Here is a 19,762-nt window from a genome sequence, read left to right as displayed (position 1 = left end):
AGATACTCACCCCACAGAGGTAGAAAGTAGAGGTGGGTTCTAACCCAGCCCCTCACCAGAGTCAGTTTTCTGGGCAATCTCTGGGGGCGTTAGGTAACTTCTGGATCAAACCACCTCTTCCTAGCCTGTAGGCAAGTCTCCAAGCCAAAGCCTCCCTGAAGCAACAAAGGTTGCCTGAGCCAGTTACTAGGACATCCAACTAGGTCTGCTCAACGCAAGCTGGGCAACTGCTATGCAGAGGCCTTTGCAGGGGCCCAGCCCACCCCAGCGCCTCAGCACCGAGCTTACCTCCAGCTGAGAGGTGTTCTCAAGGTGCGGGGAAAGGCAGTATCTTCCTTGTATTGTTCACTGAATTGTAGTTAATGAATAGCTAACCAGAGTTAAGTGCTGGAGACGGATACAAATGTAAATAGAATCTCACTGAGTGCAATCCCCTGCACCATAAACAACAACAAAACCCCACTTTGCCTCCCCCCCTCCTGTAGTCAAGATATTTTTGTGCATGTGTAGGCTAAAGGTCAACTGTAGGTGTCATTCCTCGGGAGCTGCCAGGCTTGTTTTTTCACTACAGAGGCTCTCACCTGAAGTAACCAAGTAGGTAAGCTGGCTAGCCAGCCAGCCCCAGGGATCTGCTGGTCTCAGCCTCTCCAGAGCTAGAATTGAAAGTACCAGTGTGTGAATGCACAGTGGGGTGTCCTGGAGATTGATCTTGGGGCCTTATGCTTGCAAAGTAAGCGCCTTGCTGATGCAGCGATCTCCACTACCCTAGTCGAGGCATTTTTACAAACATGGCTTAAGTTATTGTGCCTTTGTTTTCCACCCCCAGCACTGAGGACTGAACCCGAGACTTTGTGCATACCAGGCAAGCACTCTATCTCCGAGCTAGCACTTTTTACTTTATTATTCTGAGATAGTTTCATTAAATTCTCCAGGTTGCCCTCGAACTCACTCTGTAGTCCAGGCAAGCCTTGAACTCGTGATCCTCCTGCATAACTGGGACTGCAGGCCTGTAGCACCAGTTCATTGCTTATCTTTAGAGGGTACTTAACTAAAAGCAGGGAGGGCTGGGGAGCAGTTCAATGGTAAAGCGCCTTACTGGAGGGGGGGGGCAGGGAGCAAGGGGAAAGGAGGGGAGGAAAAGGGCTCTGCCAAGTTTTCTCATTTCTGGGTAACTAGCCTGGACCTCACACACTCTTGCAGTCAGCTAGCCACAGGCAAGTCTTCATTGAGCCAGAAATGTCAGTGGCAGTTTTGGGGTTGAAATTCATACCAACTTTATTGGGTCTATGTTCTTTCCATGGCAATACCCAACACTATGGAAGCTTAATCTGGTTCTTTAAAAAAAGGGACAGACCCGGATACACACACCCCACCATCCTCAAAAGGAAAAATGTAGGTCAGCATCTTTGCCACTACTCCATGTGGAGTGGCCTAAGATCCTGGCAAAAACTGGAACCACAGGCCCGTCCCATCCTACTTAAACTCCCACCATCTTCCCATTGCTCCCAGCTTCAGTGAGAAAAACCGGCCAAGGGCTCTCTTCCTTTCTGCCCGGCCGGCAGTCTGAATTACACTTAAGACTTTCCTGACAAACATATATCAGCCTCTGCCCCCACAAGGGCAGCGGAAGCCAAGCAGGGACTCTCGTCTGCTTCACGCATCATTGACAGAACCAACCCCGTTCCAATTGCTGAAGTCTTAAGAGTGGCAATGACCTAGAAATTGACAGTGAGGGAGGGCTGAAGGAAACCAACAAAACCGTACACAGAAAGCCTTATTTCCAATGGGGAGGGGGTGCGAGAGAAAGAGAAGAGGTAGAGGGGAAGGAACTTGGCCCCTTTGAATCTGCAAATGCGATCTTGGCTAGAAGCCAGAGAGGATACAGTGCAGTCCCACTGAGAGTCAAGCCATGTTCCCGACTCAAGCCCTACAGTTATAGGAAGGCGCCAAGCCTCAAATACAGCGAGGCGGGGAGGCTGCTCCTTTTTGGGCAGGATCCTACTGTGGACACAGAACAGACAGCAGCTGCCCAGTGTGGAAACAAACTGTAAAGCAGTCACGTCTCTTAAGGCTGCAGCATCCAATAAAATGTAATTTAAATCAAGCCTCACATCTGTTCTCAATCCCATCCAGTCTCTGCTTTCCATCAGTCTTCGGACAATCTTTACAATTATGCTTGTTAACCCTTACAGTCCCACAGTCTCCAAAGTTCTCGGCAGGAAACCGTCTTCTCCACTTGCACACTGCCCCAGAGGGAATGCACACTCTGGTAGCGTGTGACATCCAAACTCCTGTCTTCAGAGTCTTCCGCTACACACACCAGTGGGTGGTATGCATTTCAGAGCTCATTGCCCATCTATCCCATCCCACCTGCTGTAGCCAGATCATCTTACAAGGATACAGTGGGCAGAATGAATGAAACAGTGGCCAACAGATCTGCTGGGGGCATATCAGATTCCCAAACTCAAGGCCAGATCAGACAAGGAGGCAGCAGCCTCGCTCAGAGAAAAGCAAAGGCTCAGACCATTCATATGGCACTGTTTGCAGACAACCATTTGCTCAGGTCATAAAGGAACAGCAATCTCCTAGACCAGTCAAACTCCAGCATCTTCCTGCCCCCTCCCTCCAAGCCACCCTTGCTTTATCCCACACGTTCAAAGCAGTGTTATCATGGTGCCCTCTGGTGTCCCTGTCACAAATTGCCACTTAAAGCCACTGGAAATCAAACCCAGCAGTCTCAGTAACCATATGGATAAATTTATCTAAGGAGACTGGGAAAATGTATTCGGACAAAAATCCAAGCCTGACCTGAGGCATACTGAAACAACTTCATCTGAGGGAAGCCAAGACTATGGCACAGTATGAGAAGGTATTTCCAGTTTTTCTTTGCTTGTTTTTTTGAGACAGTGTTTCATTATGTAGCCCTGGATGTCTTAGAACTCCCTCTGTAGCCAGGTGTTGGTGGCGCACGCCTTTATTCCCAGCACTCGGGAGGCAGAAGCAGGCGGATCTCTGTGAGTTCGAGGCCAGCCTGGTCTACAAAGTGAGTTCCAGGACAGCCTCCAAAGCCACAGAGAAACCCTGTCTCGAAAAACAAAACAAACAAACAAAAAAAAGAACTCCCTCTGTAGACCAGACTGTTCTTTTTTTTTTTTAAAGACTTTTATTTATTTATTATGTATACAGTGTTCTGTCTGCATGTATGCCTGTATGCCAGAAGAGGGCACCAGATCTCATGACAGATGGCTGGGAGCCACCATGTGGTTTCTGGGAATTGAACTCAGGACCTCTGGATGAGCTCTTAACTTCTGAGCCATCTCTCCAGGCCCCGACCAGACTGTTCTTGAACTCAGAGCTTGGCCTGCCTCTGCTGTGATCAGAGAGGGCTGCCACCTCCGCCACCACACGTTAAGAGGGTTTTAACCTTTGAAAGCTCTGGCCCTCATGGAACATGACTGCTTACAGAGGCAACAAATGCAGGCCCATTGGAGGGCTCATAAGGTGCAGGTGCCTGCCGCCTGCCATGCCTGGTGACCTGCCTTCCGTCCCCGGGACCCACACAGCGGAAGGTAAGCAATGAGTAACTCTTGCAGTTGTCCTCAAACACAAACACTGGCACCCATGTGCCCACACGCAAATGGGCTAAAAAAAGAACAAAAGATAACAAATGCAGCCCAACAAATGAAACTTGAAAATAAATATATTCACAATCTGTAGTTACATTCTCCTTATCACCCCCATATTATGTGGGAGCACTGGAGAAACTCAGAGTCCTTAAAAAGTCCAATGCCGCAGCACCCGGCCAAAGAATGTATGTAGTATATTTCAAAGAGTCCTTTGACCAAAATGTCCTTCAAATTTCCATGGAGGCTTGTATATCTTTCTGGATTAATCCACTCCATCTTTAAACCTCAAAGTTCTTTATAAAATACATTGTTTGCATTTAGAAGTAAATATGTACAAATCCTTCAACACAAGTCTGTATATACTTGTAGGCACACTGGTTAGGAGCATAAGTGGGAAAAGTACTGAATATTACTTTAAAAGGGGCCATTGGTTTTGTTTTTAAAGTGTCTTATGTAGTCCAAGCCGGCCTCAAACTCACTATGTAGCAAAGAACGGCCTTGAACTCCTGATCCTTCTGCCTCTGTTTTCCAAGTGCTGGATCACACTCAGTTACTTGGTCATTTTTATGGGTAAAAACAGTAAGAGTCAAAGATATTAGTCAGTGCTAACATTCGTCAGCACTAAAATTTACTGGTGCCGAGTAAAAAAGGTCATGGCTTTCCAAATGACCCTACTAAAATGGAGACTCCCTGGTCTGCCAAACGCCAGCTGCATACTTGTAGGTGGGGTAAGAGAGGCATTCACGGCAGTCCAGCAGCGAGGATGTTACCAATGAAAGCTTTGCCTTGTAGGACGTGCTCTATTTCCTTTTCTTCAATCTTCAGAGACACCTGGAAAGAGAAAAGGATTTTCTGTGAGGAGGAACACATTCACTCATGCACACATATGCATGCCCCCACACATTACACTCCCTCCTTAGGCCGGTAAGTCAAACCCTGCTGTTCTCAATGGCCTCCCATCCGAAACCCTTGTTATCAGAAAAACAGACGGTTCACTAGTCATTTCTTTCTTTTTTTTTTTTTTTTTTTTTGGGACAGGGTTTCTCTGTAGCTTTGGAGGCTGTCCTGGAACTCACTTTGTAGACCAGGCTGGCCTCAAACTCACAGAGATCCGCCTGCCTCTGCCTCCCGAGTGCTGGGATGAAAGGTGTGCGCCACCAACGCCCGGCTTCACTAGTCATTTCTAATCTTTACTTTGGCAAAGAACACGCTCTCCAGAACAGGACAATTACAAGCAGGGACACAATAAGCTGTTACTTGTACCTTGGTCAAGCGGCTTTCCTTATTTTTCTTTAATCCTAAAATGCCTCTGGACTCCAGGAGTCCCGAAAGGGACAAACACTCAGACTGGTCCACAGCTGCCACCTGCTGTTTGCGACAGATGCTACTGTAGGCTTCGTATAACTGGGAGGAAATGAGAACAAGTGTCACTTAAAAGCTACATCTCATAACCCTCACAGCTTATCTTAAGCTACCTGAATATTCCATTCCCCCCTCCTTTCAATAAACCCTTGCACAGGCAATAGACCATCTGCACGCCCTCTTCCTACACTGTACGGTTAGCCTTTGATTTACTTTTATTTCCTGCGTCTTGTTGGCATGTATTTATATGTGGGCACTGCACTCATGCCTGATGCTCATGGAGAGCAGAAAGGCTGTCAGGTCCCCTGGAACTAAAGTCACAGATGGCTGTGAGCCACCACACCGGTGCTGGGAACGGAACCCGGGTCCTCTGCGAGTACAGCGGCAACTGCTCGACTGCCGGGTCATCTTACTTTAATGTAAAATGCAGGAACTGGGCTTTATGTGATTTCAGAGGGGAAAACAGAAATGAAGGGTTGCTTGCTGGATGGCGATCCTCCTTGCTCTGCCTCTTAGGTACTAGGATAACAGACACTGAACCACTATGTCTGGTTAACGTCTAACCCAGTGTCTTAATTTTTTTTTGGTGGAGGGAGGTGATGGTGAGGCAGGGTCTTCTATATATATCCCTTGGCTGTCCTGGAACTCACAAAATAGACTAGACTGACCTCAGAGAGATCCACCTGTTTAAAGAGACCTACCTTCATCTGCCTCCCAGGGCTTGGGGATTAAAGGTGTGCTCTACCATTGCCTGGCCTTAACTCATGTTTTTGAGTTAAGGCTACTATGTAGCCCTGGGTGGCCTAGAACTATGTAGATCAGGCTGGTTCAAACCTGCAAAGATCCACATGCCTCTGCCTCCCAAATGTAGTGATACTAACATTTATTCTTACTGAGAAAAACCCATTTTTAACTCCTATTGCCTGGAAAAGCCAGGTCTTTTAGAAAATACCTTCATTTTAGCTCCACCTGCTGAGACCCCCAGCTTACCTTCCCCAGAGTGACCTCTTTGATTTTCAGCCGCCTGGTCAAGAGCAGCAGAGAGCAAACCAAGATCTTCTGCTGGAGAGGGAGGGAATCTTGTGTCTTTTCTTGGCTCAGAGCTAGCCTGTTCCCATCAACTTCTGAAATGATTCGGGATATGTGAGCAAGGCCAACACGTTTGGGAACCGGTGCCTCGGAGGGTGACTGACCTGCAATGTAAACAAGCCAGGCTTTATTCGATCTCTAAAACCGTATGTGCAGAGACACACAACGCTAGTGTCAGCTGAAGGAAACCCAAGTGCCGTGACATCTGCAAGGCAGAGGCTCCACCTCTCAGGCAGAAGAGGAGAAAAAGGCAGTTTCAGGCAATGAGTGGCATGGAAAGCAGGCTGCCTTTTCTCTCGGGAGAATCATGATCTCTTTTGTTCTTCAGGGTACAGCTTAATGTTGAGAAGACAATGGACGGTGGTGGTGCACACCTTTAATCCCAGCACTTGGGAGGCAGAGGCAGAGGCAGGTGGATCTCTGAGCTCGAGACCAGCTTGGTCTACAAAGTGAGTTCCAGGACAGCCTCCAAAGCCACAGAGAAACCCTGTCTTGGAAAAACAAAAAAGAAAATAAAGCTGGGCGTTGGTGGCGCACGCCTTTAATCCCAGCACTTGGGAGGCAGAGGCAGGCGGATCTCTGTGAGTTCGAGGCCAGCCTGGTCTACAAGAGCTAGTTCCAGGACAGCCTCCAAAGCCACAGAGAAACCCTGTCTCGAAAAACCAAAAAAAAATAAAATAAAAAAAAAAAAAAAGAAAATAAAAAAGTTGAGAAGACAACTAATCTGCCTCCTGAATGAGCAAGAACCAGACAGACACCATCAAGCACAGCTAACTGCCTCAGAGGTTGGCCAGGGGTGAAGCATGGTGCAATAGCACTTGCCTAATGCAGAGCCCTGGTTTGATCCTCAGCACAAACCCTGCAGCAGAGATGACTACCCGATAGTTAGGAAGCAAAAGAAAGAGTTGGAAAATTTATCCAATATTTTGAGTCAAATGAATAGGTAAGTATAGACAGTAAAGTCAATCCCACTTTAAATCCCTGTGCTCCAGATGGCTTCCCCAAATGAACTTGCAAGTTTGTTTACTCATCCAAACTCATCTGCAAGACAACATTTGAAAAAAAACACTACTGGATAGCCTAGCAGACAGCACCCTCCTCAGAGCTGGAGTCTGGGAACTGTGGGGAATCCACACAGGACCGTGGTATCGCTGTTTGGAGAAGCAGGACTGCAATAGGGGCCGGGTTTGCTCTCTAACAAAGCGTGCCTGCAGTTACCCCTCAACAACCTACTTCTACTCCTTTACCACAAGCAGGAAGCTGCAAAGGGCTAATAGAGAAAGCAGAGCCCACACACCAAGTAGCAGAAGTTCCACGATGAAAGGAACTGGGAAGTCTTTTACTCCCTACACAAGGGCCAGTACCCTCTAAAACAATCCCAACACAACACCTATTCACTGTTACTGTTGTTTCATGGTTTAAGATAGTCTTTTGCTTTGTTTTTGAAGACAGGGTTTCTCTGCAGCTTTGGAGCCTGTCTTGGAACTGGCTCTGTAGACCAGGCTGGCCTTGAACTCACAGAGATCTATCTACCTGCCTCTGCCTCCCGAGCGCATGCACCACCACCACGGCTCGGCTAAGAGTCTTTCTATGCCACTTATGTTAGCTTGAGCTTTGTGTTGATCCTCCTGCTTTAACCCATAGAGAGCTGGGGTAACAGGTATGGCCCACCATGCTTGGCGTCTAGCTAATTTTTGTTTGCCTGTCTTCAGTGCTGGGGAACCTAGTTATTTCTATGTATTAGAAAGTTCCTTCACACAGAGAAACCTTGTCTTGAAAAACAAAAACAAAGAAGTTCCTCATATTTAGCTGAAGTCACTATAGTTTTCTATACAGCTAGGCCGTTGAGATTTGACCCCCAGAAAAGACAGGAATTAGGTTGGTCCCACAGTTTACACCTGGAACTTGAAGCTCTTTTAGCAGTGTGCTCTAGTGGTGCTCCCAGCACCACACCAAGCCCATGTGCTCTGCTAGGGGAAAGGAGCCAGTAAGGAAGAAATAACCCAAAAGATCCAAGTCCACATGTTGGTATATACGGTCACAGCCCAACTACTAAGTCTGGTTACTACTGAAACATTTTAAATTGTTTCTTTTAATAAACACTGACGAGTTCCAGGACAGCCAAAGCTGTTACACAGAAAAAGCCTGTCTTAAAAACCCAAAACTAGCCGGGCGTTGGTGGCGCACGCCTTTAATCCCAGCACTTGGGAGGCAGAGGCAGGCGGATCTCTGTGAGTTCGAGGCCAGCCTGGTCTACAAGAGCTAGTTCCAGGACAGCCTCCAAAGCCACAGAGAAACCCTGTCTCGAAAAACCAAAAAAAAAAAAAAAAAAAAAAAACAAAACTAACTAAGAATAAAATAAATACTGATGAAAATTTACCAGTGAAGGAAACAGGGTTGAGGAAAAGGGAAACTAAACCTCATTTGTGACAGCCCTCTGTTTCCTATAGCCACAGATCTTTTGGCCCTTGGAGACTGCCTTAGGACACCCTGAGATGAACTCACAATCTGTTCATTTCATTGTTACTTTCTTTCCTTTACTTGCCAGGCAATATTTTCTCCTACATAAAGACCTAAAGGGCACTCACTCAAGGTTAAGTACTCAGAGAGAAGTCAACTCAGCCTTGCTACCTTACTATTTGAGTCCCACCATTTATGAACACTCCAGGGAACTCATTTCCAGTAACATACATACTGATACTGGCAAACAAAACCGAAATAAACTAGATGAAACTACACCCTGTTCCCTCTGGTGTGTGTGTGTGTGTGTGTGTGTGTGTGTGTGTGTGTGTGTGTGTGTGTGTGTGTGTGTGTGTGTTTCACTTGTGTGTATAGGTGGATTTAACTGTGTCCATTTATCTTTCCCTTTCCTCGGGAAACTTAACTCTCCATCTATAAAGGAAGACAGGAAGCAGGCAAGCTACTCACCTTCAGACAGTGGTTTCAGTACTGTCTGGCTTTTGACATCCGCCTCCACAATTTCAATAGCTCGCCTATAAAAAAAAAAAATTCCCCCCTAAAATTTAGTTTCAGCCAAACCAAACACCACACTAAACCATCATGCCCCAAAGCAGGCACATTAACTAAAAACAAATTTTTTAAAAATTAAGATCCTTTCCAAGTTTGGTGCCCAGCACCCACACCAGGCAGTTCTCAACGCCCGCTCTATGCTTCCCTCCAGCTCCAGGGGGTTTGACACCCTCAGTGGCATACATACATGAAGCTAAAATGCAAATGAATCTTAGAAGACAGTCTGGTCTACACAGTGAGTGAGTTCCAGACCCAGTTACCCGAGGGAGACCCTGCCTGAAAAATAAAAATTAAGGTCCCTAGACAAACTGGGTTCTATTACAGCTTAAGGAAGACTTGACTGCTTTTAAAATGAAGACCAGATATTTGAGAAACAATACTACTTATCTTCCTCCAACAGATGTCAAGCAGGTTGTCTAAAATGTCAGTAACATTTTAGATGAGGAAAAAAGTCATGGGCAGAGCGATATGCAGCGTGGGGGCAGACTAAGGGGAACTTCCAGCACTCCCACACAGCAGACCCAAAAGGGGAGTCCTCAGATAGACACAGGACACACAAAGGCTAATCTTGCTGACTTACATAGCTGTCACTCATAGCTGTAGTTTTTACTCAAGTAGTTTGCTGACTAGGGGCTTTCACATTCCAGATCATACAATCTAGCAACAGGAAGAGCTTTCTCTCCCACTGCTCTGTCTAAAGTGTGTTGCCCTCGGGAAGCCATAAGGCAGACCTGGATCTTCTGCATGGCAATCGGAGGAAGTTGGACCAGCAGGCCAGCACAGCAAGGATCACTTTAATGGACCCAGTGCCCCTACTGGGAGGGAAGAACTTTCATCAGTCAGCACTGAGGCTTTCCCCAGCAGGAGGGGCAGGGGGATGGAAGAGAGAAAGAGGTCTAGGGTAGGACTTGGGGGACCACCAAGGAAGGGGTGCCCACAAAAGGAAAGGAAGAAGAAAGTCTAAAGGCAAAGATGGTTCAGGTCCATAAATAAACCTGCTTGAGCCCAGCGAATGGAAAAGCAAACTGGAGTCTTTTTAATACAAATGTAATTAACCAATCTATAATCACCACAGGGGGCGCCAGCAACATCTCATTTGTTTCCCCCTCTGTAGGTAATGGACTGATAATGTTTCAGACATTAACACGGTGGAAACCCAGAGCTCCCGCTGAGAAACAAGTCCTCTTTTCTCAGCATAAAAAGTAGCAGAGTGGGGCCTCTTAAGCCACATTCATTTGAGTTACATGAGACAATTGACAGCATTCCCCCTGCCCCTTTTTTAATAAAAACAGTCAACAGTGCCATAACTCACCTGCAAACATCCAGTGCTTTACGGATGTCTCCTGAAACAGCCGATACTTTGCGGGCACAGAACTGGATGGCAGCACTGTCCAGAACCTGTTCTCTTGACACCTTTAGACAAGACACAGAAGACATCTGAGTCAGGCTCAGGAACACAGGCCTGCCTGTAAGTAATCCTAGCTACCTGGAAGACCAATGCAGGAGGATCTAAACTCAAGCTAACACAGCGAGGCTGTCTCAAAGAAATATATAATAAATATAAGATAAATAAAGCTCGGTGTGGAGCACTTACTAACACGAGGCCTTGTGAATCCCAGTACCATCAATAAATAAGCAATAAAATAAAAAGACAATTTGAACTCTGAGAGTTTCTCTTAGAAATTTAGGTTCTAAATGGAAGTATTATCACAAATTAAATCTAACTCTGGGACTGGGAGTGTATGCTTAGGGGGATCTGAGCTTAACACTCAGAAGGCCTAAACCTTATTGGCCACTTTTTAGGCATAAGGGACATATTGCATATATTTAAGGATTTTACAGGGATGTGCTGTAGAGATTTCTGAACGGAATAAAAAAGCAACTGAAACTACAAATGCTTTCCCATAGGCCCTCTTTTTTTGGGGGAGGGGGGACGCGGGGTGGGCGAATGACACCATCTCTCTATGTAGCCCTAGCTGGCTTCCAACAGAGAACTGCCTACCTCTGATTTCCAAGTGCTGGGATTAAACGTGTACACCACTAGGCCAAGAGCATAAGCCCCATTTTAAAAAATGTATCCCATTTGTTTATTTTTGTTTGGAGTGGGGGTGGGGCAGAGCATGTGTGCCAAACCCGCGGAGGTCAGCTAACACCTTCCAGGAGCCAGGTCTCTCCTGTTACCATGTGGGTCTGAGATGGGACTCAGGTCATTAGGACTGGCAACCAATGCCTATAACTGCTGAGCCACCTCACTGGCCCAGGTCCTATACTTTAAAGACCATTAAGGAAGCATGAGTCCTCTAATTCCTACTTTTACTTCAACAGGGAAGCAGCCAATAAATGAAGCCACGTGTAGATATTCGCATAGGAATGCTCTTGCTCATTAGGGTCCACGGGAGCAATCAAATCAAAAGATATTAAACCTATTGTTAGCCTTCCATCACAGAGATTATCCCTGCAACTCACCTGATTGAGTCTATCCTGCAAGATTGCAGCTATCTGGTTTCTGGTATAAGGTGGGAAGTTCAAGAGCCGGGGCTTACAGTTTTCTCTAGCTTCAAGTCGTGGCAGAATTCTGTCTGTGAGATCTAGGGTATTAGCAATACCTGAGAAGATAAACAACAGCCACTATCAGCAGGCAAGTCGTCCTAAAAGGAAATTAAGTCCCTGAAAAATAAAATTCCCAGTCATAACCCACTTCTTCAGTTGTTGCTTCCATCCCACACTCAAAGGCAAGGTGGACCCACTAGGTAAGACACAGTGGTTACGCAGGAGCAGCGTAGTGAAGTGAGCTTTAACACATGGGAGAGTGAGACAGGGGGATCAGGGGCTTAAGGCCACCCAGAGCTACAGACCTCCAGGAAGCAAGGGCTAAGAAAACAGGATGGGCAGGCAGATTTCTGAATTCCAAGCCAGCCAGGGCTGCAGTGAGATCCTGCCTCAAACACAAATCTACTGAGCCAGGCGTCAAGAGGTGCACTTATCCTCCCAAAGAGCTGGGACCGCAGAAACACAATGTGGTATCTGGCTTCTCTGTCATTGCTATTCAGACCTCACAAAATCAATCTGCCTTACACTAAAATTACTGTCATAGTAATTTTCTTACTTTGGTAAGACAGAGGACCAGGGTTCAACTCCCAGTACCCACATGTCAGCTCACAACTGCCTGTAACTCCAGTTTTGGTAATCAGATGACCTCTCCTGGCTTCCATAGGTATCCGGCACACCAGTAGTGCACAGGCCTGCATGCAGGCAAAACACCCACACACATAAGGTAAAAATAAAACTGCAGGGAAATAACTTGCATAGCATCTGAAGGGATGGATCAGAGAGCAGAGCACTTGCCACGCAAGCGTGAGTGAGAAGCTGCGTCAGAGCCAGGAAGGCAGGGTGGCCCGCCTGCAAGCCCAGCCCTCAGGAAGCAGAGAAGAGATGGCAGGGTCAAGCTGGCTAGTTAGACTAATTGTATCAGCCGGCTTCAGGTTCGGCAAGAGACTGCCTCAGTAAATAAAAAATCAACAACACTGGCAGCTCTTCCAAAGGTCCTGAGTTCAATTCCCAGCAACCACATGGTGGCTCCCAGCCATCTCTAGTGGGATTTGGTGCCCTCTTCTGGTGTACAGGAACATACACAGATAGAACACCATATACATAAAGTAAAAAAACAACAACAAAAAAAAACAAAACAAAAAAACCATGACAAACCCCTGGCCTCTACACACACAAATGCACCCATAATATACACACATGAGTTGAACAGATTTTAAACAATTCACAAAATTTCAAATTCACCACATGAGACATTAACAACCAAGCACTAACCAATGAGCACCAATCGGGAATTGCTTAGCCACGGCCACTCAAACAGCGTATATAACACATCCTGCCCTTTGCTGTCCAGCTGATCCATCTCGTCCAACACCAACACGCTACATACAAAGAGGGACAATTAGTACCAGTCACATTTTCAGTCTTACAATGCTTTATCCAAGCTAACCTTAAGTTATATTTATAAAGCTGAGTGAGATCAGCCTGGAGACCATAGCTGGTCTTGCCACCGACCACTGTAGGACAGGCACCCTCCATCACTAACAAGTGTCATACAGTTTTTTCCTAAGAACTAGCTTTAAAACAGTTAAAATCTAAAAGAGAGAAGTCAGAAAGTGTAGGAGCTGTGACTCAGTGATAGAGCACTTACCTAACACACAGGGCCCTGGCTTTGAGCCTCAGCACCATCAACAAGTAAGTCAGAGCAAGATTTTCAAAATTAGAAAGTACATTATCAAAAAAAAAAAAAAAAAGCTGGGCAGTAGCCGGGCGTTGGTGGCCCACGCCTTTAATCCCAGAGGCAGAGGCAGGCGGATCTCTGTGAGTTCGAGGCCAGCCTGGTCTACAGAGTGAGTTCCAGGACATCCTCCAAAGCCACAGAGAAACCCTGACTCGAAAAAAAAAGTACATTATCTTTCTCTTCTTCAGTCGTATACACATATTTCTCAGAGCAAAGTTCCTTTCAGTGCACGTTCTTTTCCAGGGTAACAGCTTGAGGATTTTTACTGAGCAACACGTAGCCGAGAAATACTTACATCATGGGGCCCTTCTCTGCAGTCATATGCTTTTCCAATTTTCTCATCAAGTCCTTCCCAGCTGGTCTGCATATTTCCTCGTGGCCAATCTCCTGAGCAATAGCTGGGAACACAGCCTGGGCACTCCTCAAAGACATGCAATTCAGCATGACAGTTTTAAAGCCTTTCACTTCCTTCTAGGTATTAAAAAAAAGAGATGCAAACATGGAAGTTATGTTGGCTTCAGACAAAGATTTACTGAAAACTGATCCGGTCTTAGCTAATAGAATCTAAGAGTGAAGCTCTACTTTCTTTTGGAAAGATTTATACGATGAAAAAGAATTCTTACTTCTGGGAAGCATTCAATCACACAATGGTCTATCTATTCTTTCTTAACCCTTAGGAGTCAGATCATTTTAATAAGAGTGCCGTCACTCAGCCTACCTTGAGGTCCTGCAGAATCCGGCTCAAGCAGGCAGTTTTTCCGGTCCCAGGAGCTCCAGAGAGGTAGAGACTCCCAGCTTTTTTCCCACAGATGTGTTCCTTCAGGAAGGCCCTAATGACTTCCATCTCCTTTTCTCTGGCAGGCAGCCGATCTGGGACAGCTGTGTTCAGGACAAGCTTTGCTTGCTGATAGCAAGTGCCTGTGCCAGACACAAAGGGCAGTTAAGATCCAACAGAAGGTGACAAAAAGCCTCACGAGGTTTCATTCACAACCATCATCTCTGTTACAAATGGCACACCAACAGCTACCACGTGCGAACCTACCTTCTGGCCGGAGATGGCTCAGAGGTTAGGAGCACTGGCTGCTCTTTCAGGGATCCTGAGTTCAATTCCCAGCACCCACATGGTGGCTCACAGCCATCTGTAGTGAGATCTGGCGCCCCCTTCTGGTGTGCAGGCAGACATGCAGACAGTATACAGACAAAAGACCAAGAGCCCACCTTCCTGCTTGAACAGCCTTACACGCGCAGGCTCCTTCTCTGCTGGACATTTCTGCTCAGAGTCTGCTTTGCTCTCTTGACCTTCTTGAGCTGAGGAAAGTATCTGGTTTTGGGGAACTTGATCTTGTTCTTTTTGGCTCGAAGACTTAACTGTCAGTTCATCATCAAACACTAATCTGCATCCCTTCCGCGTATGTGAGCGAGGGGGGCCGTTTTCTTTCTTGCCCAACTTTGGTGGAGAACAGGGAGATAAATGAGGTGTGTTGCACAGATTGTCATCACCTGAAATGTTAAAACAGAACACGATCATTCGCCGCAATGCTGTCAATCACCCAGAACACTAAATGCAGAGCACAGCCCTTCACAATGGAGACAGTAAAAGGAAGTGTAAAGACTTTCCCACACTCAGAAAGAAACTTTCTTTCTTTTCTCTTTTCCATGACTTTAAGACTGGGTTTCTCTGTGTAGCCCTAGCTGTTCTTGTACTCAAGAGGGATCTGACTGCTTTTGCCTTCTGAGTGCTGGGATTAAAAGGCAAGGGGTGAATTTCTACCTTAGAACCACAAAAGACACTTCTCACAAAGGAGCAAACATGGCCACCAGGTGGCGCCATTGAATCTTATCATTTGGTAGAAACCAAATGAGTTCTAGTGCAGTGAGATTGTAAGGTTGTTTTAAAATGAGATTTATCACCAGCTGGTGGTGACGTACGACTTTAATCCCAGCACTCAAGAGAGCTGTTACACAGAAAAACCTTGTCTCAAAAACAAAACAAAAAACAGGAAAATTCCTACCAGCCCGCTACCACTGACATCTCAGGATGAGTAACTTTCCTCTGCAGGAAGCTGCTGTTTGCAGTCAGATGTTCGGCCCCACTATTAGTTTTCACTCATTGCTCAAATATCACCCCTCAATTGTAGCAGACTACAATCTTCAGATATGTCCAGAGCACCCCCAACAACATATGCCCGCCTACCACCATACTCAACGAGCATGTACCATTAACAATACTAAAGCTCTCAGACCGGGCCATGTATAGCTAAGTGGTATAGCACTTCCTAGCACAAACAAGGTCTTGTGTTCAATCCCCAACACCCAGTAGTGCCATCAACACACTCAAGCCAAGTATGGACGGGCGGTGGTGGCGCACATCTTTAATCCCAGCACTCATCTGACTTTGAGGTCAGCCTGGTGTACAGAGTTCCAGGATAGCCAAGGCAACAGAGAAATCCTGTCTTACAAACAAAAAGCCAAGTCTGGTAGTGGGAGAAAGCATCAAGTTTGAGGCAATCCTGGGCTACAAAGTGAGTTCCAGGCCAGCCCAAGCTAGAAAAGTTTTTTCTCCAAAAAACAAACAATGAAAATGCTATGTACTATTTTAAAACAAAAATATGAAGGCAAATTTCATAATACCACGTAACTTTAAGGTAATTTTAAAGGACAGAACTAACGAAGTGAAGATCAAACTTACTAGGTCTGTCAGAAAATGATCTGTTGGCGAATGGCTTAACTGTGCGTGCACTTAGCAGCCATTATGACTCCAGACAGAGCTTTGGTTTTAACTGCCAGGCATCTCACATCAAGAAAGGAGAGGCCTGCCTCCAAAGCCACAGAGAAATCCTGTCTTGAAAAACCAAAAAAAGAAAGAAAGGGAGAAAGAAAGAACGAACGAAAGAAAGGAGAGGCCTGAGGGCAGTTAGTCACAAAGATGTGCTTACAGAGTGGGAAGCTCACCCAAACGTTTCCTGGGACTGAGAGGCAGAAGTTTTGTGTCCACACGCGGAGCAGAAGGTACAGCCTGGACCCTTTTAAGCTGCACTTTACTGTCGCTGGAACTCGTTTTGTTTGGTGTCTTAGTCAGCTTCTTTTTTGGAAAACCGATGGTAGCTTGTGCCTGGGATCGGGTTTGAGGCATGATGACCACGTAACTGGGTGCAAATGAGAACCAGGAAGCCTGTGATTTATGAAAGCAACAAGAAAAACACACAGGGCTTATTTTTATTGGCGACCAACGCTCGCTTCACAAGTTATGTTAGGAGTATTTTTAACACCTAGTTCTGCTTTCTCTACAAATCTATGTAATAACAGGTAGCATCTATCTGCCTAGTACGTGTAACATACCGTTATGCACATATTACTTCAGTCTTACCATAACTCAGACGTAGAAACTATTATCCTGCTCTTAAAGCGACAGTTACATAGAAAAACACGGCTATTACCCCAGGCATCCTGAAACCGAAGTTTATCTGATTTCTATAATACTTCTAGCTTCTTCACTCCAGACACGCGAGACATATTTAGCACTAATTTAGTTCCAGACCACAACATTTAGGCTCCCTCAGAGCCAGGCAGTGCAGCTCTGTCCTCCTCTGCCCAGGTCTAGCCTGCTCTCCACATAGCTCTCAACCCCACCCTACGCCGTTTCCTCCTAGCAGTTCTCAGCTCCTTCCCACCATTCCAGGCTCGCACGCCTTGCAGGCGCACAACCCCCTCCCTGACCCAGGCTCAGACCTCAGGCGATCTCCGCTCTCCACAGGTCACGCTCGAACCAGCCCCGACTCTCTGAGCCCCGGACCAACTCTCAGGCCTCCGGGCGCAATGTGTTCCCTCACTCTTCGGGGCTCTGTGCCGCCTCAGCGCACGTTCCTGTGTTTCGATCACAACCGCAAGGACTCTCCCGCCACAAGACGCACAGCGGCAGTGAAGTCAGCTCGCGCCAAATCCGCACAGCCTCAGCGTTCCCGTCTCGCGCCAAAGTCCAGCCACGCTCCTGATTAGCTGTCACGAATCACCACGCCTTCGCCGGCGACGAGCCACAGCCAATTAGACAGCCCCAGGTCTCAGAGCCCCGCACGAAGCCACACCCTCTCGCCAGGGAGGGCGTTAGCATCTGAGACCTCCGCGGGAAAGGCGCGCTTGCGACTCATTAGGTAAGCACGCCACGCCGCAAGGCTTGGCGGGAAGTGTAGTTTTTGCCGCCACTTAAATCTGCTTCCGCATTTTCATTTCTACTGGGTTAGCTTTGTCTTCCCTCGCTGCCAAACGCATCCATTTTCCTGGAATATCTTTGCCTCCCTTCTCTGCCAAACGTACCTATTATTTTCTTGTTTTTGTTTTTTGGTTTTTTTTTTTTTAGACAGGTTTTCTCTGTGTAACCGCCCAGGCTGACCTGACTCTGAGTCTGGGAAACAGGGAGGTTCCCAAGAGATACCCCAGAGAAGTGGAATGAGGCAAGATCTCCTGAGCAGATTGGGAACATGGGGGGAGGGGAGTGCTGGGATTAAAGGGAGGGCCACCACCGCCTGGTGTACCTATTTCATTATTAGGGCTTGTTACACAAGGCTTACATTTGGGGGCGGTCCCGTAGGGCATGAAGCTAATGAATGCATAGGTTCACAGTTCTCGGTGGCAAAGGGCTGATGAACCAGGGCTTTTTTTGGTCAAGCTCTATACCTATATAAACAAACTAACGTCATCTCGGTATTTGTTGACTTGCACTTCAAACAAGACCAACACTAAATGTGCAGTTTTGGTTTGTTCCAAGTAACATACTCTGTGCCTTTTTAACACTAATCTAGCTATCCATCATAAGGAACAGAATTATGTCCCTTTAATTTGACTGTCTTTTATGGCCAAACACGGGTTTAGGGGCCAGGGAAGATAGTTATAGGAGCGGAGCGGCAAGCTGAGCATTTAATGAAAAGTATAAATTAGAGCAGTCATTTACAGGCCAGGTTCCAAGATTAATAACCCACCTCAGGTTCCTTTAAAGGTCAGAACCAAATTCTAGGCAACTGTAAATTTTATGTTTCTTTGTTTTGGTTTCGAGACAGGGTTTCTCTGTGTAGCCCTGGCTGTCCTGGAACTCCATGTGTAGACCAGGCTGGCCTCAAACCTGCAAATCCGCCTGCGTCTGCCTCCCAAGTGCTGGGGTTAAAGGGGTGTGCCACCACACCTCCCTGTAAAATTTATCTTTTATCCTCCCATGTCAAATAAAAGACATACAGCTAGGAACAGGAAAGCAACATCACAATCATTGGTTAACTCATAGTTAATTTCCAATGGTTACCACTGAGTCCCTAAGTGTGCAGGGGCTGAGTTATCACCTTAATTAGGCTTTACAAGCACCCTAGGAAGTTGATAGGGACCTAAAGCAGAGGAACTGAGTCCATTTGCTCCAGGTCATATAACTAGTGTGTGGGAGAGCTGGGATTTGCATTCTTATGACAGAAGACTAAGGTCTTGACTACTTAATCCTGGAGGATAAGATAGGTGGGTTCTAAACAGGACAAGATGGTGAGGAAGTACGTTTTGTTAAGGCTTTCTAGCAGCTATGAACCCCAAAATAGGACTGGAAAGATAGTTCAGAGGTTAAGAGCGCTGGCTGCTCTTCCAGAGGACCTGAGTTCAATTCCCAGCAAGCCAACTGTCAAGATCTGGTGCCCCCTTCTGGCCTGCATGTGTACTTGCTGCCATGACTGGCGAAATACCACACAAGGGAGGCTTTCAGAACAGAAGGTGTTTCTTACTAATTAGGACAAGGACCTAAAACCTACCCACACCATCTGAAATAGGAAGGTATTTGAGTAAGCTTGGAGATGACGGCCCATGACCTACTTCAGTTACAAGGGTTAATATGCACACTGGGGCCTAAGAGGACACTCGCTAGGTTTAAAAAAAAAAAAGCTCAAGAAAAGCCTGCAGTGTAGCAAATGACCTGTGTGCTTGCCAGGCCTAACCTGTGAAAGGTTATCTGTCTACTGGAGGCTTTTCCTCCAGTAACCTCACACACACCAGTTCCTGTACCTTCGTACTCACTGTTTCCTGGCCAACTCCTATGAAAGTCTTCCTGCACAGGTTCCTCCTGCTGACTACCATGCCTTTGAAGGCATGAACCATGTCTTAACTATCTTCGTATGCAGGGTTCTGCTATAAAGTACATGATAAACACTTGCCAAATGAAGGGGTGGAAAGGACATTCTGTCAGGCTTATATCCACTATTTGCATGATTGATTTTTCCTTTTTTTTTTTTTTTTTTTTTTTTTTTTAGTTTTACAAGACAGGGTTTCCCCGTGGCTTTGGAGGCTGTCCTGGAACTCACTATGTAGACAAACTCTCGGAGATCCACCTGCCTCTGCCTCCCGGGAG

The 19,762-nt window shown here is 46.5% G+C and overlaps 1 protein-coding gene across 3 annotated transcripts; it reads right to left on the bottom strand.

Annotated features, from left to right (window-relative positions):
- Positions 1–3,682: 3,682 nt before the first annotated feature.
- Positions 3,683–17,472, bottom strand: Cdc6 (cell division cycle 6). 3 transcript variants are annotated; one of them, XM_040749657.1, is made up of 12 exons: positions 17,125–17,472; positions 16,348–16,567; positions 14,614–14,895; positions 14,114–14,313; positions 13,691–13,863; positions 12,930–13,036; positions 11,574–11,713; positions 10,420–10,520; positions 9,006–9,070; positions 5,979–6,181; positions 4,890–5,030; positions 3,683–4,457 (listed from the first exon to the last, which is right to left on the bottom strand). In XM_040749657.1, exons 2-12 carry the CDS (start codon positions 16,526–16,528, stop codon positions 4,368–4,370), a joined length of 1,683 nt encoding a protein of 560 aa, XP_040605591.1. In that variant the 5' UTR covers positions 16,529–16,567; positions 17,125–17,472; the 3' UTR covers positions 3,683–4,367. The 3 variants fall into 3 exon arrangements, with proteins under 3 accessions (XP_040605591.1, XP_040605590.1, XP_040605589.1); XM_040749656.1 differs by having other exon boundaries at positions 13,691–13,866; positions 16,348–16,541; positions 17,125–17,471; XM_040749655.1 differs by having other exon boundaries at positions 13,691–13,866; positions 17,125–17,470.
- Between the last annotated feature and the right edge of the window lie 2,290 nt (positions 17,473–19,762).

Source organism: Mesocricetus auratus, unplaced genomic scaffold (genome assembly GCF_017639785.1).
Source record: "Mesocricetus auratus isolate SY011 unplaced genomic scaffold, BCM_Maur_2.0 Super-Scaffold_100007, whole genome shotgun sequence".
NCBI classification, from domain to species: domain Eukaryota; kingdom Metazoa; phylum Chordata; class Mammalia; order Rodentia; family Cricetidae; genus Mesocricetus; species Mesocricetus auratus.
The sequence above is the reverse complement of the archived record's forward strand: the minus strand, read 5'-3'. Positions and strand labels throughout refer to the sequence as shown.

Bases quoted from the DNA above. Each gene is read 5' to 3' on its own strand.
- Cdc6 (XM_040749656.1), bottom strand. From the start codon at position 16,528: ATGCCTCAAACCCGATCCCAGGCACAAGCTACCATCGGTTTTCCAAAA. The intron at 14,314-14,613 runs GTGGGCTCTTGG...TGTCTGGCACAG, and splicing joins AAGGCTGTTCAAGCAGGAAG to GCACTTGCTATCAGCAAGCA. The intron at 5,031-5,978 runs GTAAGCTGGGGG...ATTTCCTCCCAG, and splicing joins AAGAGGTCACTCTGGGGAAG to TTATACGAAGCCTACAGTAG.